This window comes from Delphinapterus leucas, chromosome 8 (genome assembly GCF_059928025.1).
Source record: "Delphinapterus leucas isolate spDelLeu-1000000601 "Yukka" chromosome 8, BTC_Dleu_Yukka2, whole genome shotgun sequence".
NCBI lineage: Eukaryota > Metazoa > Chordata > Mammalia > Artiodactyla > Monodontidae > Delphinapterus > Delphinapterus leucas.
Window position 1 is genome coordinate 39,334,855 of NC_143136.1, and position 25,027 is coordinate 39,359,881.

General features: G+C 38.2%; 1 protein-coding gene across 1 annotated transcript in view; it reads left to right on the forward strand.

Annotated features, from left to right (window-relative positions):
• The window catches only part of DNAH7 (dynein axonemal heavy chain 7), a 248,143-nt gene that overhangs the window by 40,161 nt on the left and 182,955 nt on the right, over positions 1-25,027 (forward strand). Inside the window, exons 10-16 of the mRNA XM_089915967.1 lie at positions 2,406-2,525; positions 10,320-10,503; positions 11,168-11,347; positions 16,668-16,940; positions 17,875-18,002; positions 20,298-20,376; positions 23,480-23,704. Of these exons, the coding sequence (XP_089772093.1) occupies positions 2,406-2,525; positions 10,320-10,503; positions 11,168-11,347; positions 16,668-16,940; positions 17,875-18,002; positions 20,298-20,376; positions 23,480-23,704 (1,189 nt within the window). The remainder of the gene's footprint in view (positions 1-2,405; positions 2,526-10,319; positions 10,504-11,167; positions 11,348-16,667; positions 16,941-17,874; positions 18,003-20,297; positions 20,377-23,479; positions 23,705-25,027) is intronic.

Sequence of the window (25,027 nt, forward strand, 5' to 3'; positions counted from 1 at the left end):
TGACTTGGTGTTGAGTCCATAGTGTTGGGCCAGGACTGTTGAAGTCCCTCTGCCTGAAATCAGTGATGGGTCCAAAGATCAAGGTGGGGGTTTCAGACTGTGATGAGCATCAAGTGGCAGGTGGGAGGGATCCATGACTGACAGCTGAGTCTCCCGAAATTGACGTCCGCTTGCATGCTGCAGGTAAGGGGTAGGAAGAGTTCAGAGGAGAACCTGAGGTTCACAGTCTGGGTGATCTGGGGCTGTTATTTGGTTGAGTGTTCTTTTTCCTGACCCTTCCTGTAGTCTTTTACCAGTGGTTAAAACTGTTGTCCTGGGGCTTCCCTGGTGGCGCAGTGGTTGAGAGTCCGCCTGCCAATGCAGGGGACACGGGTTCGTGCCCCGGTCCGGGAAGATCCCACATGCCGCAGAGCGGCTGGGCCCGTGAGCCATGGCCGCTGAGCCTACGCGTCCGGCACCTGTGCTCCGCAACGGGAGAGGCCACAACAGTGAGAGGCCCACGTACCGCAAAAAAAACCCAAAAAAACAAACTGTTGTTCTACTGCCAGATGATTGTAGGAATCGTCCTGAGAAAGTAGGACCGGTGTCCGGTGGTATTTTTCCCATCTTCTTAACAATTCAGCCTATTGACCAAACAGGGAATGTTATCAGCAGAGATTTCATGAGAAAGTTCTGTAAAACTTCTATAAAGGCCTATCAATCTCAAAACATGAAAGGTGGGTGGCCTGTGCTTAGAATTGTCTCTAAATCAAACACTGAGGAAGTGCAGGGAAAACTGGTCTGGTTGCTCAGTGGCAAAGTGAATTCTAGGTGCTCCTGCCCTAGCAACTGCTCTCCTTCAGTGCTGCTTCACACAGCATGCACCTGTACCCTGACTGATAGCTACAGCTTTGAAACATAAAGTCATGTTGAAAATGTTGACCAAGAAGCATAAAGAGAGCAGATTATGTTTAGTATGTGCTGTCATGCTACATTTTTTTTTTTTTTTTTTTGTGGTACGTGGGCCTCTCACTGTTGTGGCCTCTCCTGTTGCGGAGCACAGGCTCCAGACACGCAGGCTCAGTGGCCATGGCTCACGGGCCCAGCCGCTCTGCAGCACATGGGATCTTCCTGGACCAGGGCACGAACCCGTGTCCCCTGCATCGGCAGGCGGACTCTCAACCACTGCACCACCAGGGAAGCCCTGTCATGCTACATTTTAAAAGTATTTTATTTAAAACATTGCTGTATACTGCTCAGTTGCGCAGAATAACACATTACCAAAGATTCTCCAGCAACGGTTATACCTACTTTGTGCCTAATGTATCACTGATGTCACGTACTAACCTCATGGTAACCTGAGAGATGGACTTTTGCTTGTGAAAGGAATATAAATAGATGTGAAACGTGTTTTGTCTACTAACCAGTATTTTACACTGGTTTTTAAGTAAAAATTAAAGGTGGTTTTTAATAGTGTTTCCTATCTTTCAGATAACATAGAAATCATTTAATCATGTGGAAATTAAATAGCAATTTCTCTAATAGGGAAGAAATCTGTAGTTAAATTGAGGTGACTAATACAATGGTACTAATAGGTAGCGTTGTTCTTTCACTTTAATCTGCCAGAGAAACTTCTTAACTGACTAAAGCGTGTATATAACAAAGATCATAGTGTTGTAGTCAGAAGTGAAAACTCTTGGCTGGAGTAAGCACTGTGTTTTCTGAAAAAATCAAAACCAGACAGGTTCAAAAGATTTTTATACACTGGGTCTTAATTAGGTGTGAGAACTCCCTCACTTCATGGCTCTCCAATATCCAGGGTTGCTCTCTTTTCAGAAAGGGTGGAATTTTTATATTAGGAGTACTGGACCCTGTAAGTTTTGAGCCCTGCCTCTTTTCCTGTTTTAATTGTTCCAGTTTGAAAGCAAAAATCAGTCTAACCTAACCATCAAATTTCAGTTATTACATCCTTCTTCTACTGCACAGCACAGTTTCATAATATCAGATTGTGTTCCTGCTGAATTTAATTATATTAATTATTTTTAAAATTAAAATATGTTCTTGAATATTTTTATGAAACACAAATTTTAGTGATAAAACCTAGGAATATCATTTTTTGAGAAGGGATCAATTAGCAAAATGTTACATTAAAAAAAAAAAAACAACTGTCGGGCTTCCCTGGTGGCGCGGTGGTTGAGGGTCCGCCTGCCGATTCAGGGGACACGGGTTCGTGCCCCAGTCCGGGAGGATCCCGCGTGCCGCGGAGCGGCTGGGCCCGTGAGCCATGGCTGCTGAGCCTGCGCGTCCGGAGCCTGTGCTCCATAACGGGAGAGGCCACAACAGTGAGAGGCCCGCGTACCGCAAAAACAAACAAACAAAAAAAAACCCCTCATACTTAAATCACTGTTCATTTTCATTTCTTGCAGAAAATTACGTTTAGTTGATGTAGAAGAATTTCACAATTGCCAGGATGCATTAGAGCTGTCGACTTTTCAGAGTATTGTCATGAAACACATGGAATCTGCCAAAGAGACTCTACTTAAAATGTAAAGTTTTGAAGTTTCATGTATGAAAACATAAATTTAAAAATGTGATTGGTGGGCTACTGCAATTTAACTGCTTTTAGAAAATCTCATTTTAAAAAGTTTGTAATCATTTCCGTTTGAGAGTTAAGTATGATATCTTTAACTGCCTTGCTCTGTGATGTCTATCCAGATGTTCTACACAGCATAGATTGTACAGAAACTAAAATGATTATAATTGATACTTTTTCTCAATGTCTGGTTTCTACCCTCTGCTCTGGGAGTAGGGGTGGATAACGTGGGGGAATGATCATCAACTAATCGTTCACCAGAGATTTATTTGAATCTACTGTTAATACATACAAGGTAATGTGCCTGTTACATTTTGGTTTTGGATGGAGGATGCAGAAGAGTTTAAAGAATGCTTAGGTGGGGAAAATATATTCTTTAAAGGAGTTTATAGTTGTATTGGGAAGTTAGACTTAATTAAACATCATCTTGGATTGGCCCTTCAAATTGGGATAGCCACATGTGATAATTATCGATACTGGTGCCAGATAATACGTTCTGAAACAATACAGTAAAATTGTCTTTGTCATGGGCCATTAAGTTATTATAAATGGGACATTAATATTAGATCAAATTTAAGATAACAGAGGACATAAAACTCCAGCACGGCTTCATGATTTCCAAGAGGTACTTAGAAGTGTATCTTGACAGTTTAAGACTGAATCTTCTCTTTATATTTTTTCTTCTCTAATACGTTAGAATCAAATTCTTTGTCTGACATTACTTGAAAGAACTTTAGACTTCTATGTAGTATTAGTTCACATAAAAAAAAATAGAGGAGAGGTGCAGAATGAAAGTGCATAATTAATTGCAGAGGAGAATATGACCCCGTAAGGACAGAATAAGAGTAAATTATCTTGATCTATAACTTCAGGGTTCTACCCCAGGAATACATTCCCACTGCAAATTTTAGTAGACTGGGTGTGTCAAAGTACAGAGTAGAGGATAAACCTTTATTGAATGATTTTGCTGAGAGATGTAGATGGATTAACTGTATCTCTTTTTTTTTTTTTTTTGCGGTACACGGGCCTCTCACTGCTGTGGCCTCTCCCGTTGTGGAGCACAGGCTCCGGACGCGCAGGCTCAGCGGCCATGGCTCACGGGCCCCGCCGCTCCGCAGCATGTGGGATCTTCCCGGATCGGGGCACAAACCCGTGTTCCCTGCGTTGGCAGGCGGACTCTCAACCACTGCGCCACCAGGGAAGCCCTGATTAACTGTATCTCTTGATGCCTCCTGATTGATTCTAAGGGAAGAGCCCTCTGACCATGCTTTACATAGTGAGCCAGAATGTGTTTATCATGGCTAAAAGGCAGAGCATCAGCTCACCGAAGTGGAGAAACAATTAGTAAATGATTAATTATGACATCTATGCCAAACCCAAACGTCTTCTCTTAGTCCTTATCCTCCACTTCCACTCAGCAATTGCTGTGGTTTAATCACCACCGCCTTCTGTAAGTCTCTGTTCTGTGTCCCTGTGCCCATTTCTTTTTGATCTCCTTTTCTGGCTCTACTTAATCTCACTATCTTTTCTAAGAGTAGAGGCTCTCCAGGTGTTTGCTTTTGTTTTTCTTCTCTATATTCTCGACAGTTTCATGATTTCGTCTGTCTTAGCTGTCTCAAGATGTTATGTTTTCTGAGCTCTGTGCCCTTATTATAAATTTTCTACTGTATATCTCCAATTGAATGCCATGTCAGCACCTGATTCTCAGCATTTCCATAACAGTACTCATTCTTTCTTCCAAGCCTGCCATTCTTCCTCCTCTGGACCATTCCCAGGCCAAGTTGAAAACTTTTCGACTTGTTCTGTCTCTTTGCTCATCATGTACATTCTCACCATCCCCAGCCTGCCCCCAGCCATATTCAGTGTATTGCTAACTGTTGTTTTCTTGTTGAGATATATTTTGCTTATCATAAGATTCACCACTTTAATGTGTATAATTCAATGGTTTATAATATATTCACAAGATTATGCAATGATCATCACTAATTCCATCACCCTCAAATGAAACCCTGTATCTGTTAGCAGTCACTCCCATTCCACCCTAACAAGCCCTTAGCAACCACTAATGTACTTCCTGTCCCTGTAGATTTCCCTACTCTGAACAGTTCATCTAAGTGGAATGATACCATATTTATGTCTGATTTCGTACACTAAGCATAATGTTTTCAGGGTTCATCCATGTTATAGCATGTACCAATACTTTATTTCTTCTCATAGCCAAATAATAATCCATTGCAGAATATATTAATACCACATTTTGCTTATCCATCAGTGTGGGTTGTTTCTACTTTTTGGCTATTATGGATAATGCTTCCATGAGCATCTGTTTTGCGTAAACATTTGTTTTCAGTTCTCTTCGTTGTATACCTAGGAGTGGAATTGCTGGGTCATATGATAACTATATTTAACTTTTTGAGGAACTGCCATGATGTTTTCCAAAGGGTTTGTAAGATTTTACATCCCTAACAACAATGTATTCCTACCATTCAATTTCTCTACATCCTTGTCTATTGTCCATTTATTTATCTTTTTGGATAAATATCCAAATCATTGCTCATTTTGTATTCAGTTATGTCTTTTTATTTTTGAGTTGTAAGAGTTCTTTGTACAGTCATCCCTTAGTATCCATGGGGGATTGATTCCAAGAAACACCCCCTCCCCCGCAGCAGATACCAAAATCCACGGATGCTCAAGTCCCTTATATAATATGGCATAGTATTTGCATATAACCTACACATATCCTCCAAATTATCTCAGATTACTTATAATACTTAATACAATATAACTGCTATGTAAGTAGTTGTAAATACAGTATAAATGCTATGTAAATAGTTTCTGGCACATGGAGAATTCAAGTTTTGCTTTCTGGAATTTTTTCCTGATATTTTCAGTCTGTAGTTGGTTGAGTCCACGGATGTGGAACCCATGGATACAGAGGGCTGACTATATATTCTGTGTTGGTGCCCTTTATCAGGTTGAGGAATTTCCCTTTACTTTTTAGTTTCTTAATTGTTTTTATTATGAAATAATGTAGAGTTGCCAAATGCTTTTCCTGCATCTATTGAGATGACAGTTTTTTCTGTTACTCTGCTAATATGGTATATTACCATTGGTTTAATATATTGAGGCAACCTTGCATTCCACTTGGTCATGGAGTATAATCCTTTTTATATGCTGCTAAATTCAGTTTGTATTTTGTTGAGGATTTTTGTGTCTATATTTATCAAGGGTATTGATCTATAGTTTTCTTCTTCTTGTGATATTTTTGTCTTGTTTTGGTATTATGATAGTACTGTCCTCATGGAATTAGTTAGGAAGTATTCCTTTCTCTTTTTCTTTTTGAAAGGCTTTGTGAAGGATTGGTGTTAATTCTTCTTTAAACATTTGATGTAGAACTCACCAGTGAAGCCACCTATTCCTGGATCCTGACCTTTTAATTTTCTTAGAATTTTTTTGATAATTAATGTATTTACTTGTAATAAGTCTATTCATGTTTTCTGTTTCTTCTTGAGTCAGTTTTGGTAGGTTGTGTCTTCCTAGGAATTCGCTAGGTTATCTAATTTGGCATAGAGTTGTTTATTATGTTCCCTTTATTTCTATAAGATCAATATTAACGTCTCCTTTTTTTCATTTCTAATTTTAACAATTTGAGACTTCACTCTTTTTCTTGGTCAGTCTAGCTATAGGTTTGTCAATTTTGCTGATCTTATCAAAGAACCAGCTTTTGGCTTTGCTGATTTTCTCTATTTTTCTATTCTTTATTTTGTTTGTTTCCACTCAGATCTCTGTTTCTTCCTTCTCCTTGTTTTGAATTTAGTATTCTCTCTTTTTCTGACTTCTAGTAAAGTTTAGACTATTGGATTAAGATCTTTTAAATATATTTTAATGTGTTTACAGGTCTAAAGTCTGACCACTATTCTTCTGTATCCCATGAATTTTGATATATGGTGTTTTCATTTTCATTCATCTCAAATTATTTTCTAATTTCCCTTTTTTTTTTTTAACTCATTGCCTGTTCAGGACTATGTTGTTTAATTTCTGCATATTTGTGAATTTCCACAGTGTCCTTGTGTTACTGATTTTCTAATTTTGTATGATTTTCATCATTTTATATTTACTGAGACTTCTTTTATGGACACCAAGTATTCTTGATCCTCTCTCAGAAGCATCTTCAATGTGTACTCCTTTCTGTCAATTCCCACTGCTACTACCCTTGGCAGGCCCTTTTATCCTCCCATATAGCCTACAAACCACTGCCAGGTGAATCTTAAACATCCCCTAGATCAGTGCCTTCCGTTTGTTGACAAAATAAATCCACAATTCTTAACCTGCCTTTTAAGGTCTTCTGCAACCTGGACCTAACCTATCTTTTCTATTCTCAGTTCTGAAAAAACTTTCACCTTGGGCCATGCCTGTAGAAATAGTCACGTTAAATTAAAAACGGCATGGCTTCTAAGACTAGCCTATAACCATACCTTACCATTGTTAAATGTCTATCCAATTGGTAAATCTGTAGACTCTTTGTTCTCCTTTTTAACCAATTGTTGGTTTTTAAAATAGTTACTCCTTGTTTGTTTCCATCTGTGAGATGGGAATTCTAGGAAAATTTGAAAGTTGCTCAGTTGCTCCCCACTTAAACTCTGTGACTCTTAGCATTGTCATCTTTGCAGACATAATTGTATCAGATTTAATCAGAGGTTAAGGGGATTAAAACAGAATAAGAACCTCTTGGATACTATTAGCAAAATTTTATGTTTTATACACATATTTATAAAAACTTTACACAGCAAAGCAACCATCAGCAAAATGAAAAGGCAGGCTACTGAATGGGAGAAAATGTTTGCGACTAATATACATCTAATGAGTAGTTAATATCCAAAGTATATAAAGAACTCATACAATGTGATAGCAAAAAACAATTAGATTAAAAATGGTCAGAAGATCTGAATAGACATTTTTCCAAAGAAGACATACAGATAAATAACAGGTACATGAAAAGATGCCCAACATCACTAATTATCAGGGGAATGCAGATCAAAACCACAGTGAGATAACTTCACACTTGTTAGAATGACTATTATCAAAAAGACAAGAAGTAACAAGTGTTGGTGAGGAGGTGGGGAAAAGTGAACTCTAGTGCACTGTTGCTGAAAATGTAAATTGGTGCAGCCACTCTGGAAAACAGTGTGGAAGTTCCTAAAAACTTTAAAAATAGAACTACCGTATGGTCCAGCAAGTCCACTTCTGGGTGTTTACTTGAAGAAAAGGAAAACACTAATTTGAAAAGATATGTGCACCTCCAGGTTCATTGGAGCATTATTTACAATAGCCAAGACATGGAAGCAACCTAAATGTTCATCGATTGATGAATGGATAAAGAAGATGTTGCAACAGCATGGATGGGCTGTGGAGATATTATGCTAAGTGAAATATGTCAGACAGAGAAAGACAAATACCATATGGTCTCACTTGTATGCGAAACCTAAAACAACAACAACAAAAACCAGGCTCATAGATGCAGAGGGCAGGTTGGTGGTTGCTAAAGGAAGGGAGTAAGGGGTGGATGAAATGGTTGAAGGGGGTTAAAAGGTACAAATTTACAGTTATAATATAAATAACCCATGGAGATGTAGTACACAGCATGGTGACTCCAGTTAACAATACTGTGTTGTGTATTTAAAAGTTTCTAGGAGAGTAGGTCTTAAAAGTTCTCATCCCAAGAAGAACAAAACTTTAATTATGGTGACCAGTGTTAACTAGGCTTATTGTGATCATTTTGCAATACGTACAAATATTCAGTTGTCATACTGTACACCTGAAACTGATATAATGTTATATCAGTTATACCTCAATAAAAAAAATTATGCCTCACGCTATCTACAGCACATAATGCAGCTCATTCCCGGAGAAGCCCCTCTGTGTCTTTCAGTGTCCAGACCAAATGACCCTTCTTCCATGAAATCTTTACTGTTACCTCATCAAAAGTGATCTCTTCTTTCTGAATGCCTCTGACACTGTGTTCTCTTATTACTTTTTCCTTTTATAATATATATTTATGTGTGTGCATTTTCCCCTCCACTCACCTATAAGTACTTTGAGGACTGAGTAATATTTAGTACCTCAAATGTTTTGTACATAATAGGAAACCCTGTAAGTATTTTTGAGACAATGATTGAATAATTTTTTTCAGTGTATTTTCTGTTCTTTGTCCTTTTTCCAGTCTTACAGCCCTGGACTTACTCCATCTCTTGCCTGGACTATTGGAGATTTCTCAATCCCCTTCATTAATCTGGTGTTGCCCTTCTCTACTTACAGCCCTGGACTTACTCCATCTCTTGCCTGGACTATTGGAGATTTCTCAGTCCCCTTCATTAATCTGGCATTGCCCTTCTCTACTTCTCTACTTCATTAATCTGGCATTGCCCTTCTCTACTTAGTATTTGCTACTTGTCCTCCTTTGTCCTTTTACCTATTGCTTTAACAGTGATGCCCCACTGCAGGAGGATCTGCTGTGTATTCACAGAGCGTGAGCCTGTCCCAGGTTCTTGTGTTTAGCTCCCAAGTTCTGCAAAAGTCCTCACAGACTTCCCTCCACTTATTTTTTCCTACTTTCCAGTGTATTAGCTCCGTTATAGACAGTGAAATGATCAAATATATTAGCCCTACCTCTCCCACCTATTTTTCTTAGTATATTCTACTTCAGGTCCTTTTGTCAGGTCTTCCTCATTTCATTTTTATCTATTCTTCAGTGAAATTTGCCATCTTCACTATAGAACCCTTCTCTATTACTTAAATAGAAAATTATGTCTCTATTCTTTGATTTCAAAGCTGTTTTTCTGCCATGACACATTGCCTTCATTATTATGAGAGAGAGGGGATCATGTCATATCTTTTCATATCTCCCATGCCACTGTCCCTAGCACACAGTAGGCACTAAACATGTATTTGTTAAAGTGATGAATACATACATTTAAAACTTTGATCTCTCTTGGAGCATTCAGGCAACTCCTGAACTTATATTGACTCCTTGTTTTTAAAAATTTATTATCTCTTATGAAAGAGGTACAAATATTCCTTAATTTTAGTGTTGGACAGTGGTTTTGTAAACTGAAAACTCCACTTGTTACCATCATAATGTATCTGTATATGAATTTCACTGTTTTCCTTTTATTACAAGGGTACATATACATTTGGAACTTGTTTTAAATCGGTCACTCTTTCAGGATTTCTCATTAAGGAGGATAAAAAAAATAATATACTTGATTTTGTTGTTTTGTGCCTTGTTTTCAACTATCATTGTGAAATAGATAGAACAGCATAAATTACTAGGTGGGCTGAGTCAAACAAGCCCTCCCTTGATTTAATGTTATTCACATTTTAGCTTTAAACTGACAAATCCATTCCCTGAAGAGCAATTTCAGAGACTGGGGAGGAGTATCTTGTAATATCCAATAAAGTTAATTGTCATGTTATTCAAAAAGTGCAGGAATAATGGTTCCAGGAGTTCGATTTACCTTTTTATCACAGCATCATGTCGTTGAGCCATTTTCCATTGGCTATGATTAAAATTTCTTTTCCCAGGAGGAGTGAAATATGCTAGCGCTTATATTTCAGAGTGGATAATGTGACTTGGCAATATACCTCCCTATAAAGACCTTTAGATGTTCAGAAGTTACTGTTAATGCTTAATGTAAGAGGAGTAATTCATTGAAAATAGTAACTTTTAAAAGTCTTTTGTTCTTTGAAGGTGGTTTCCAGAAGTACAGAATATTTATTACCAAGGTAATAAAAAAAAGCTATTGCCAACTGGTGACAGCAGTGCCAAGTTGGAATCTTTTTTCAACTGTGCTGCTACACTTATGACTTTACAGCTGCAGGACCTCACTTTGGTTTCCATGCAAGATTTCATGGACTTAATTGCACAACCCCCCGTAAGTAAGGTTCAGTTACACCAATATTCATTTACCAATTTATTTATTTTCAATTCTTTCAGAGTGGATAATTATAAAATAACCTTTACCAGTGGAAGAGCAGAAAGTATATCTTTAGACCTATTACACTTAGGTGTTTTTTAAAAAAAGACTTAATGTCAACCTGCATATGTAGGATATATTATTATCATCACATTGGTGAGGTTAGTGGAAATAAGTAAAAATTCCCATAATTGGGAAATTTGGGTCATGAGGACTGGGGGAGATTTCTCCAAAGAACTCTTTTCTTTCTGGAAGAAGGTCCTATTAAAGGGTGAGTGGAGTCTGGGAATTTGAATGTTCTCCTCTTGGGCTCCTTCTTTGATGGTTCTAGAGCCCCACTGCTGTGCAGATCTTCCTTTTTCTGGAATCTTGACCCTATAGTTGATCTGTAGGCTCAGTGGATACCAACTGATACCAACTGAGTCTCGCTGGGAATGACTCGCTGGGAATGGCTCTTGCCGTTTTTGGTACAGTTCCTCTTTGGCTTAACTGTCTAGGACATAAGAAGAAGGGTGAGTTCTCATGTATCCTAATTGGGACCAGTGCACTCCTTACTCTATCACAATTCATATGCATATATATATGTATACTTTATTATATATATATAACTTCTTTGTTGCAGGATTCTGTTAGAGCTTTTGAACATCCAGGTTTTGTCATAAGGCTGATTCTTGATAACGACACCATTAAGTTTGAACCTGATTTCAATGACTATATAGACATCCTTCTAAATGTTTATGATGTCATGATTAAGGCTGTCAGTTTCGTGCCAAGAGTTGAGGCAAAATTGTATTCCAAGTCGGTAAGTAATAAGGATATTCTTATTGCTTCAATTTGCATGATGGTATTTGCTTCAAATAACTTCTTTTAGTATAGACAGGTATCCTCTGCTTCACAGAATACCAATGGCCTAGTAACATTGGCTTATAAGGCAGTTTTGCTTTAAAAACATACTATTTTCCCATTAGCTTCTCTTAAATACTGGTTTCTATTGAACTCAGCTGAAAACTTTCTGAGGGGGAAGAATTAAAGTTGTGATCTGGTTTGAAGCCATCAATGAGCATTTGCTGTAGCATTCACACCATGCTGTTGACTGCTGTTACACTTTTGTAGCTCTGTAAAATTCTCCTCCAATTAGCTACCTTCCTGATACACCTTCTTCCAGGAATAGTCATGTCTCCTTACTTCCAAATCATAGATCCTACTTCCCTTTTCTCTTTGGCCAAATATTTAGCAAAGTTCTGCTGAACTATGATATTTCAACAGTAGTTATTGCAGTCTAGTATATGAAATGAGCATGTCTGAAAATTCCTTAACTTAAAAGCTTTTCAAGTTTTTTAAGTCCAAACAGTAGCTTTCTTCTTCCTTTTTCATTTTTTAAATAGTGTACGAATATTTCATACATACAAAAGAGTACAGGAGGCCAGTGTTTAAAGTTTTAAGCAGTAATAAACACCTTCATACCTTCCATCTAACTTAAACAATGACTATTACCTTTAAGCTGTACCTCCCAATTGTTCTTCCCTGTTCATATCCCTATCCTTCTACCTTCTAGCAAAGGAATCACTATCTTGTACTTTGTAGTTATTTTTTAAATTAATTTTTATTGGAGTATAGTTGATTTACAATGTTTTGTTAATTTCCACTGTACAGCAAAGTGAATCAGTTATACATATACATATATCCAGTCATTTTTAGATTCTATTCCCATATAGGTCATTACAGAGTATTGAGTGGAGTTCCCTGTGCTATACAGTAGTTTCTTATTAGTTATCTATTTTATGTATAGTAGTGTGTATATGTCAATCCCAATCTCCCAGTTTATTGCCCTTCCCTTCCCCCTTCATAACCATAAGTTTGTTTTCTGCATCTGTGACTCTATTTCTATTTTGTAGATTGGTTCATTTGTACCATTTTTTAAGATACCACACATAAGCGATATCATATGACACCTGTCTTCCTCTGTCTGACTTTGCTCAGTATGACAATCTCTAGGTCCATCCATGTAGCTGCAAATGGCATTATTTTGTTCTTTTTTATGGCTGAGTAATATTCCATTGTATATATATACCACATCTTCGTTATCCATTCCTCTATCAGTGGACATTTAGGTTGCTTCCATGTTCTGGCTATTGTAAACAGTGCTGCAGTGACCATTGGGCATTTTGTAGTTATTACTCTGAATTCTTAAACATAAACTTACTACATGTCTGTATATCTGTAAACAATTTCTCTTTAGTTTTTCTATGTCTTTGTATAGATGGAGTCATCTTATAAATAGTCCATGACTTGTTTTATTTTACTTAACACTGTGATTGTGACATTATTCATGTTGAGAATATTGTCTTCTTCATAGAGCTTCTAGTTATTTTTTTATCATTTTATTTTTATTTTCTCGGAATCCATTAACTTTTCTTTTTTTCAACTAGGCTTGGTCTTTTTTTTTTTGTGGTATGCGGGCCTCTCACTGTTGTGGCCTCTCCCGTTGCAGAGCACAGGCTCCGGATGCGCAGGCTCAGCGACCATGGCTCACGGGCCCAGCCACCCCGCGGCACGTGGGATCTTCCCGGACCGGGGCACGAACCCGTGTCCCCTGCATCGGCAGGCGGACTCTCAACCACTGCGCCACCAGGGAAGCCCGGCCTGGTCACTTTTGATAGTCTCTTGTACTTAGTCATGTATTCATTACTCTTCTCTGTTTGCTGATCTGACTCCTATTCCTGGTCGTTTATTTCTGTGGGTGTTTTTTTTTTTTTGTGGTACACGGGCCTCTCACTGCCGCGGCCAACCACTGCGCCACCAGGGAAGCCCCTGTTTTTTATTTATTATTATGGGCTTATACACACAAGAACTTTATGCAGGGAAGTCTTTGAGGCCTTGATTTGGGTTGGTTCCTCTGGATTTTGCATATTCTCTTGACATGTGCTCTGGAGGCCCCTGCAAACCCAGAACGCTTTTTTTTTTAATGATTTTTTTTTTAAGGGAACTTTATTTTTATTTATTTATTTGGCTGCGTTGGGTCTTTGTTGCTGCGCGTAGGCTTTCTTTAGTTGCAGTGAGCAGGGGCTACTCTTCATTGCGGTGAGCGGGCTTCTCATTGCAGTGGCTTCTCTTGTTGCGAAGCACGGGCTCTAGGCACGCGGGCTTCAGTAGTTGTGGCTCGCATGCTCAGTAGTTGTGGCTCGTGGGCTCTAGAGTGCAGGCTCAGTAGTTGTGGCTCACGGGCTTAGTTGCTCCGCAGCATGTGGGATCTTCCCGGACCAGGGCTCGAACCCGTGTCCCCTGTATTGGCAGGCGGATTCTTAACCACTGCACTGCCAGGGAAGCCCCCAGGACCCTTTTAAACAAAATTCTTGCCTGAGGATTTTGTGGACGACACTGGCAGTGAGTGTTTACCCAAATGTGTAAGAGAACAGGCTTGTGGTTCCAAATTCTTAAGACGACCATCCTTTCTCTTCTCCACTGAAAAACAAGGACAAAACAAGATATTTTCCTTTCTTACCCCCTCATTTAAAGGTTCTGTCAGCTTTCAGCATTCTGAAGTTTTGTGTCCTTAGAACCCTCATTGTGAAGTTGTGTCACTTTTCATTGTTTTCATTGTTCCTGGCTTTATGTAGGGGTATCAGTTGACTTCCCACCTTACTCAGGCTTCAGGCTTTGTTTCCTGACAACCATTCTCTCACCCATGCCACCCAGCCCCACATATGTGCCCATCCTGCTGGAGACTCATTAAAGCAAAGCTTAGGCCACCAGGGATCAGCAGAGTCCCCAGGGCAGCTGCTCACATCTGCATATAGTTACCTCCTGATTCATGTATTATCTCATGTTTGGCCCCTTAGCCTTTCCTTATTATTTTACTGCCTTAACCATGCATTATAAAAGTTATATTTGGCATTTTCCCCAGCATATTTATGTGTTTTGAACTAGGTCGTTGTTTTCAAACAGGGTATCTATTCCTCATATTACCATAAATAGAAGTCTCTCAAGAAACTTACTGTTTACTTTGTTTTTTTGTTTAATTTCAGTTCACCTATTGCATCCTTTTGTATTCTGTTCATACCCTGCCTTCCTCAAGAATGACTAGATATAGCTTATGAAACAGACAGATATAACAGGTTAATGAGAGTTACTAGATAAAGTTTGAAGTGGAAAAAAGTATTATAATCATCTGAATGAAGACAGTTGCTATGATTTTATGCTTATAAAATATGGCTCTAAGCTTCCTGGTTTCTACAGTAAAGAGGAAAATATAACAAGTTTTAGACTGCTCAGGTATTTTTTCTGGTTTCAAATTTTGAGAGATAGGTCTTACCTGGGGCATTATACGTGGGGTAATGATTCTAAAACCCTATGTACCAGTATCATGTGGTGACTTTTAAAAATACAAATCCAGGGCTTCCCTGGTGGCGCAGTGGTTGAGGGTCCGCCTGCCGATGCAGGGGACACGGGTTCGTGCCCCAGTCCGGGAGGATCCCATGTGCCGCGGAGCGGCTGGGCCCCGTGAGCCATGGCCGCTGAGCCTGCGCGTCCGGAGCCTGTGCTCCGCAACGGGAGAGGCCACGGCAGTGAGAGGCCCATGTACTACCAAAAAAAACAAACAAAAACATCCAGGGGTCCCTGCCACCCCCATTCCCTGCATCTAGAGATGTAGATTTACAGTGACAGTCTGTACTCAGAAGTAGGTATACTGGTAAAATATCCCTAGATGATTCTGGCAGTCCCTCAAGTTTGGAAGCAAGTGATACAGAGGGTACTTGAATATTAATGAGCTTCACATTAGATCCAACAATTTCACATTGCAGTACGTAATATATATTGCTTTATCCTAAAGTTCTTTTTCAAAAAATATGACACCAAGCATCTGCTGTGCCCTGGGGGTTAGGTAGTGGTGATGATGGTGGGATTCACTAATGTAGTCATGAAGTATCTAGTTCTGAAAAAGTGTGATTTCCTGAAATGTCCACTAGGGGGCACAGCGGACAAATGCATCCTGGATACCTGAACAAATTACCCAGTTCTCTAAGGAATCCTTTCATATTCTCAATTTGAAAGCTGTAGAATATTCACTACTGGCAATGATTTTTGTTTGTTACAGTTAAAAATCCCTTTTTCTGGACAACAGGTAGAGACTATATATATATATATATTTTTTTTTTTTTTTTTTTTTTTTGCGGTACGCGGACCTCTCACTGTTGTGGCCTCTCCCGTTGCGGAGCACAGGCTCCGGACGCGCAGGCTCAGCGGCCATGCTCACGGGCCCCGGACGCACAGGCTCAGCGGCCATGGCTCACGGGCCCAGCCGCTCCACGGCATGTGGGATCTTCCCGGACCGGGGCATGAACCCGTGTACCCTGCATCGACAGGCAGACCCTCAACCACTGCGCCACCAGGGAAGCCCCATATATATTTTTTAAGTGTAACTTGGTTCAAGATAATAAACCATATATGCACATTTACTTGTCCTCTTATTCAAAAAGAGAAGGAGACAAGTTGTTGAGATTTGTTTGCTTATTTAAAATTGTTGTCTGATACATTCTTGCCCACATTATTCTAATGGTGGTAGCAGAATGCAAATTTTGCAACTAGGGATTTTAGTCTGTTCTAGTTGCTGTTCACACTGACCTCTGAAAGCTCAGAGGTCAGTGAATGAGTAAGCAATCCTTTGTTCTACATACATTACTCCTCAAGGTGAAGAAGGGCTGTGACTGTGATCAAAGACTGTGATCATATGACATTGAGCTGACTTATTTTTTTTAAATAATGTATGATGCAAGTGCTGCCTTTTAAGCTAGCATATACAACTGTACAAATAAAACATGGATTTTGCTGTTTTGATATTCCAACTCTTATTTTGTGTATGTTCTCAAGTGACTGCTCTTTCCTCCATACAGAAAAACAAAACACTCCTAGGTAGCCTCTAAGAAAAACAAAACATATGAAACCTAGATATTTAAAATACTGCTGTGATTAGACTCTCTACAGATATAGATTAGAAAATCCAAGGGAACTTGTGAATAAAAAGACAATATGGTAAGATGGGCATTTTTACAAAGCTGAATGATATGGTTACCTTAATTTAAAGTATTTTAAATAACTCATATTGTTTTTATTCCTTTGTTTAGGATAGTAAGTCTAAACCAACAACTTTGGAGCCGATAATTCTGAAGGAAGTTGTTGAAGCTCACAAAGAAAAGATTAAGGAGGTGGTTATACGTGAGAGCATGGCACTGAATGAGCACCTCAGACTCTATGACAAGTATGATTTTTTAATTACCAAAAAAGCTGAGCAAGATGCTGATGCTTTCCTTGCAGAAAATCATAATTATGAGAAAATAATACAAGAAATTCACAGGTACCAAAAACTCATAGAGGATATACAGTACACATCTAGAAAGGTAAATGACCCATTTTGTACAACTGTTCTTTGTACCTAGTGATCTTTTCCCAGTTTTATTAGGATGTGTTTCTAGACCATACAGTGAAAGAATTAGACCATTATCATTAACAGAAAACTGTTTGTTGGGCCTTTTTATGTGCCAAGCATTGTGGTAAGCCCTGGCTATGCAGAGGTAGACAAAACACATAGTTCTTATGTTCATAGAGCTGAAGGTGTACCCTATAAGGCTGACTTTTTTTTTTGCAGTACACGGGCCTTTCGCTGCTGTGGCCTGTCCCGTTGCGGAGCACAGGCTCCGGACGCGCAGGCTCAGCGGCCATGGCTCACGGGCCCAGCCGCTCCGCGGCATGTGGGATCTTCCCGGACCGGGGCATGAACCCGCATCCCCTGCATTGGCAGGCAGCCTGACTTTTAAGTAATTTATTTTAACTTGGCCCCTCAAAAATATCAAGAACTATTTGGTTTTTTTGCTTTGGTGTGTACAAATCCTTTGGAAAATATGGTAATTATACCAAAATGTGGTTACTTCTGTTTAGTAGGAGACTGGTAATTAAACATTTTCTTCATTTGTCCTTTTTTATATTTTCCCAAATTACCACCATGACCATTCATTACTTTTTTGTACAGAGAAAGTATAACATTTAAATCCCACTATCTATGTAGCAATAACTCAATTCTCCAAAGTTTTTATATCAGTTATTGTCCTGAAATAGAATTGGCTTCCAAGATACACTGTTCAAGGAGATTCACGCAGAAGGTAGTGGTAAAATATAAAAGAGTATTTGCAAAACCCTGCCTGCATCATATTAAAATAAAAAACTCAGCTGTATTAGATCATACACACACAAATCAATATTATGGAAAAAGGCAAAATTGTGGGAATCATTTATGTCATTTCATGTTTATTAAACTTTTAATACCTAACATTGCAGACTATTCGTTTAGGAATGTTTGAAATGCGCTGTGAGGAATTAATCAGAGCTTTGGTGAAGCGAGTAGATATTATTTGTGGAAAACTTATAGCTAAAATGTTCAGAGAGCATCAGGAAGTAAATACAAGGTATTTATTTAATATTATATTTTTATTTTGGCGGGTGGAGGAATTAAATAGAATCAACTGTCACTCAACTAAGTAATGGATTAGAGCAGTGTCGTAAATGACAGAAAAGAAAAGATAAAGCCAAACTTATTTCAACTTGGCTCTAAGTGTTATTTTGTGATTTTTAGTATTTTTTCACCACGAATGTGCTTTCCCAGTTGTCTGAATTAGGGTGGTGTTAAAATGTGTTTACATTTCTTTTGTATAAGTCAGGTGGACATTATCTAACTTCAGATTTTTAAGTTTGTGTAATCAATACACAAAGTGAGTTTTCACAGTGGATATACACAGTAGTTGTCAAGGATCTCAAATTTGGAACATCATTTTACTGTAATTACCCTTCAAGGCCATGGTAACACAGTACCTTAACTACAAACTCATTTGTTGTCCGATCTGGAGATTTTTAGGAAAACTGACTCATGTTAAGTAAACTTACAGAATGCTAATGTGTGAAGCAGAATACCTGTTTAAGACAAGAAGTGTAGTTAGTTTTCTAGCACTGGTGATAGTGTGGCTCCAGAAACCTCTTTCCTGCTATCAGTTACATGGAATAAAACCCCCAAATAATCAGAATTTTTTATAATTATAGTGTTAGGGAAAAAGCATTAAAAAGATATTTCTTTTAGCCTGTAAGAAGCCTGGAGGGAGCTTCATTTACCTACCATATGTCAGATACAGCACTAGAGACTTGGACTGAATATGAAAAAAATTCCTGAAGGAAGTTACATTGTAGAAGGAGAAATAGGCATCCAATTCAGTAAATTACAACAGGGTGCCATAAGTTCTGTCCTGAACCACAGAATAGAACAGTAGAGAAGGAAGTGATTAATTTCCTTTCAGGGTGAGGTTTGGAGGAGAGGGGGAAAATCAGGGAAGTCTGCAAAGAGGAAGTGATGTAGGAATTCATTTTGAAGGATGAGTAGGAGTCTGCCAGGTGAATGATGTGGGTGAAATAATTCCAGTTAGAGGAAATAATATGTAGAAGGGAGTGAGATAGGTATGAAAATGGCATGGTGTATTCCAAGAACAAGGAGTGGGTTGTGTTGCTCTCACGGACACTGTGAGCGGGGGAGGCTGAAGAGGGAGGCACCACGTGGAAAAGGGCTAGGACTCGGGCGGCTTATCTGAGAAACAGAACAGTATATTCAGTTTAAAGTACCTTTTCCTCTAAAAGTACTGGAAGAATAGTGAAAATGTCTTTTATTTACAGCATTTCATGCTGAGTGAAATATTTGCTTTAATTTCATAACTATTTCCCTGCCTCTTAGCTGCCCCCAGAGCTCATGCCGGTTCTACTTTTTCCCCTTTTCTCTTAATTATGCCTCTCACCAGGCTCACTGGCTGTATAGAGGATATACCAGGACTGTTATAGGAACTACTAGATACAAATACCCTCAACTCCTTGCCCTTACATGTCTCATCTCACCTCTCCACGAACCCCTCCCTATCTGCCTCCCCACATTCTCAGAGGTCAAGAGTCTGTCAGCCACTCACTGTTCTCATCTCTACCTATGATCTCAGCCCCCTTGCCTCCCATCCCTCTGGACCTGGCTCTACTAGTCGTCCCCTCTGTGTCTCATTTTAAATCTCTCCTTCACTGTGGATTCTGCCTCTGAAATTTACAAACACGGTCAAAACCCTCTTCCGTCCTCCAACCCTCCACTTCAACCCAACATCATCACCATCCATTCCCTCTCCTTCACCTCACAGCCAATCTTGAAGAAATTTCTGCAGATGTTATCTGAACTTCCTTAGCTCTCACTACTCTTTTTTAAAAATCCCATAGTAAGTTCATTGTTTATATTGCCCACAACCTAAATCCGTAGGAAGTATTTGCATATTACCAGAAGCTTCTGAGCACACAGGCCCATTTTAACCATGCCTTCCAAGTAGACCAACTTTTTGTGCCATCTCAACTAAATCTCTGGTAGAGCCCTTAAAACTCTAGGTTGGAAATGATTGTTCATAGTCTTGCTGTCCATACTGGATTGTGAACTGCTTGAGACCATCATTGCATCTTACACATTTGTGTACCTCCGTCACTTATTACTGTAGTTGGGAATGGAATAGATCATCATTAAATGTGTATTGAATGAATGAGTAAATGAGCACAAATTTGCTTTTAATTAATTAGATGTCATATAGGTAAGGTAATCTGACTGTATTTTTCATGTAATAGAACATTAAAATAGTACACAGGAATATATTTAGGAATAAAATTTAATTATAGAAGATGGGTTTTGTCTGGTGTTTCAGATTATGTGAGGAATTTGAGAAGATATCTGAAAAGGCTCTTAGCACTCCTCCAAATACAGCAGAACTGATGGAAATGAAGGTATTGTTTATAAGCTCTGTATAGTCGTGTGTGTAAGTAAATTGTTTTTCTTTTTTTCCCCAGCTTTTATAATTATTGACATGATAATACAATAACAAATCGCTCCAAAAGTTAAAACAGAGGCTTAAAATAGTAAGTTACACACACACACACACACACACACACCCCTCATGAGTGTGAAGATTGGTGATTCAGGCTGGACACTCCTCCTAGATGGTTCTTCTGGACTCAATCATATCAGCTAGTTCTCAGCTGGGTTGACTAGTGTAATTAGCTTCAGAAGCTTGACTCTGCTTCGCTTGTCTCTCAAACTTCAACAGGCTCACCTGGGCATGTCTTCATGGTATGGTAGAGGCACAAAAGCAAGCCCAATTGTACAAATGCTTTTCAAGTTTCTGCTTGTGTCACATTAGCGAATAGCCTGTTGACCAAAATGGCCACAGAGCCAGTGAGAGGACACTACAAGGACAGACAGTGGGAGAGGTGAAGTATTGGAGTTATTAATGCAGTTGTCTACAAGAATCTTTTTGAGAGCACTATTAATAATTGTTACCATGCCAACAGGCGTAAACCAGGACTGTCTTGGGCAACCTGAGATATGCAGTCATCCTTCATTTTTTTAATCAACAAATATTTAATCCTTAAGTAATATTTTATTTTGTTTTTGATAGGCTTTTATTATATATTAAACATTTCTGTGGTAGTTTGCTGAAAAGTGTTTTGAGCATAGGACTTATGGTACTAAAAATATTAGAGAAGTCTTGCATCATTTTTCTTGTTGCCTCTGTGCTTGAAGTCTACCTGATGGTAATAAAATAATATAAAACACCTGGTTAATCATCCATTTATTTTGTTCCTTTTCCATTCTTATAACATTACAGTTTTACAGGATCTTCTTTTTCCTTTTCTAGCAATCTGAAGATCCAAAATAGAACCCTTGTGTTCCTAGATTTTAAAATATTTAAGCAAACCCAGCAAAACATGTTAAATCATTCAAAACTTTGTATAGGTAGGAAATTACAAAAGGTGTTCAAATGATTACGTACGTTAAATTATTCACTTAAAGAAAAATTTGTGAAAATCACTAGAACCAAATTTTACATATCAGCCTTTAAAGGGTTCTATTTCCTTTAAAGTATTTGTACTTGGATTGGGGTTCTTAACATGTGAATTTATGTGTATGTGTGTGTATCAAATACAAACAAACCTATGATATCCTTTGTTCATAGAAACATTTCACAGAATTAGCAAATAGGATTCATTACCTAATATTTAAAATATTTCTGTATCTTGAAAAAGTTTATTCTTGTAAGGGCATAAATATCTTCTCAGTTTATTCAATACAGACATCAGTCATTTTTTATCAGTAAGAGGAAATAAAAATGCAGTTGTTTGACTACATAAAAAGCTGATTAATCAAGTTACAAAAATGTATTTTCACTTAGATCACTGTTTGGATTTGCAACAGGAAAACATTCTAATTAGAATGACATATCAATGAAAGCTTTTAAGGCAATGTCCTTTTTATCTTTTTAATTACAAAAGTGAAAATTTAAACAATATGGAACTGTACAAAGTAAAAGTTCCTCTTTTTCCATAATTCCTTTTTTTGGGGTAATGGTTCTTTCCAAACATATGTGTATATATGGCACTAGGGAGAGTGATGAAAAGGGAGAGCCAGGGAGAGGTGGTTATTAGAGATTTAAAAGAACTTTAAAAGCATTAAGAAAAGAAGCATTTACTTCATAGACAGGGAGGTGTGGGGTATAACAGGGAAGGTAAACACAGGTAGGTACAAGTAATTGGCAGTTTTCTCATTTTTCAGTGGGATAGCAGGTTTCTTTCAGAATTTATATTATTAAGATATATGCATAAATTAGTATGTTTCAAAAGAGGTTTGAGAGAGCTACATGTATATATGTCCATACACATGGGCACCTCCATGTGCATGTGTACACACACACCTATATATTCACCCACTCACACACACACAGAGCTTTGTCTTTGCAAAAACAGAATCATTACTCCTGCAAATTATTTTATTCACTTAACAGTATACCTTCTCTGTACTTCTACTGAGTAAATAGGGCTCTTACTTTCTTCCAAAATCAATAGCCAATTACTTCAGTACAATTTATTAAATGATCTGTCATTTCACTCCTGATTTGAAATGCCTCTTTTTCAACACTAAATTTCCATTTGTACTTGGATCTATTTCTAAACTCTGTTCTGTTCCATTCTTTACTCCTGAGCCAGAACAGGAACTGTTTAAATTATTGCATCTATATAGTATATTTTGCTATTTAGCTGGGCTAGTCTCTATCGTTTTCCTTTTTCATGATAATCTTTGCCTACTCTTGAGTACTTTCAGAGACTTTTTAAATTACATCAAATTTAGTTTTTTAAAATGCCATTGCAATTTTGATTGAAATTGCATTGACTTTCTAGACTGGTGGGAGGAGAATTTACATCTTATAATATTATGTTTTACCGTGGGTTTCCATATTTATTTGGTACTTTTAAAATGTCCTTCAATAAAGTACTGTAGTCTTCCTCATAGATTTAGCACCTTCCTTGTTAAATTTGTCTACAGTTATATTTTAGTTTTATAACTAAGGAAAGTGTTGCAGCACTGGTGTCTGTTGCAAGTTTGCAGTTTTACATTTGTTATGGTGGTTATTTGACTAACTGTCCCCTCCACTAAACTATAAGCTGTCTGAGGACAAAGCCCAGGTCTGTTTCTGTCACACTGTATTGCCAGCACCTGGCACAGTATCAGGCACATAATAGGTGCCCGAAATGCTCTTCTGAAAGAATAAATGATATCACTCAGCATCGGCTTCTTATATTCCAGAGAACCACAGCATCCTTTGGTTTTCCAGTGCTCTTTGTGTGTTGTTTAGTATTTCTGGTTTTCGCCCTGCTCTGTCAGTAAAGGTTTTCAGGATGGATGAGAAGCAGACTGTGCTGCAGTCCCCTATTTGGAACCAAAAGTCTATGCTTCTAACAAGTCTGTACATATTTATGCAGTGTATTTCTACAGGCTATTTTTTGACATGAGCTGTTCCTTAAAATGCCATCTGTAATTTTTGTTTTCCCTCAGGCTTATATTCAGAAAGTAGAGACAGTTGATATGATTGAACTGGGACGGAGATTGGTGGATTCTAAAAACTGTCTCGCCTTCCTCATTGAGTGTACCAACTTTTCTCCAGCAGACATTAGGCTAAATAATAATGTCTTCCAGTGGTATGGAAGAATGGATGAAATTTTTGATGAACACAGGAAGATCATTAAGGAGAAAACAGAACAATATCAAGAAGGTCTTAAGGTGGGAATCATGGATATTTTAAATTATTTTCACTTTCTGGAAATATTTAACTTCTTACATAGCAATGTCAGCTCCTCTATTTCACAGATAGTATATCTTAGCCCTCTCCTCTCCTAAGTCTTAGTAGAGGATAGGACACATAATGGATGGATGTGGCTTCATTTCTTCATTTTTCAAGGGAGAAAACATTTGAATATATTGCCCACAAATGAGCATTAATAAGAATAGTATTTATGTTATACGGTTTATAGTACTGTCTTGAGTTTATTTTTTATTAAGGTCAAAGCTCCCTTGGTGAGGTGAGCCTTCACACCTCATAATCACCAACTTGCCTAAGTACCGTGCCCAGAACCATCACTGTAACGTTCCGTGACTTGAACCTTTGGTGTGTGTGTCCTACGTATAAGATGGTGTGTGATTCCCCCCATCTACCTGTCCAGGCTCACCTCCTACCTCTCCCCACTTCTTGCTCTTGACTCTTCAGTAACCCTGAGCAACTTCTGGTCCCTGCTCTCCTACACCTCTCATCTCTTACCTGCTCTCTCCATTCTCTCTGGAGTGACCTGCCGCCCCGCCTGTCTATCTAGCAAAGTCAGCTGACTTTCTGAGAAGCCCTTTCAGTCAGACCTCAGTACTGCTTCTCCTCTGCTCCCATGACACTTTTAACACACCTCCACCGGGCTAATTATCTGATCATTATGTTATTATTTCCATCTCCCCATTAGTTGGTCAGCTCCTTGATGGCAGGGCTGTCTCATTTTCAGCATATGTTGTTTGCAGAATAAATTATAGACTTAAAACAAAACAAAAAAAACTCTTCATTTTAAACTATAAGTCTATATTTAAGTCTATATTTCTGTTTTATGTTTAGGCCATTTCACAAATTTTTAGAACCTGTAGAAAGCATCATGAGTATATGATGCTTATGCTACAATATAATAGACCCTTAGGAAATCACTAGGTGGCCCAGAATTATCTATACTTCGTTGTAATGTATACCATTCTACAAACTACACATAATGTTAATGAATTTTTCCTCTCATTTTCCTTCCCCCACTGGGCCAGAGCAATAAATTGGCCAGAAAACCAAAGGGGACAGAAATCAACCTAGATAATCTATAAAATATAAAATCTATTTTTGAATAACCTGGATTTGACTTCTGAATATTTTATTCAGAGCTGTTTTTTTAAGAGCCATTTAATTTGGAATGCCTTACCAATGACAATTTCGTAAGAAGCCTTTCTCATTAAAAAACACACACACACACACACACACACCTGTTTTATACTGGCAGGGTTTAGTTTTTCGGCTTTTAAATCTGG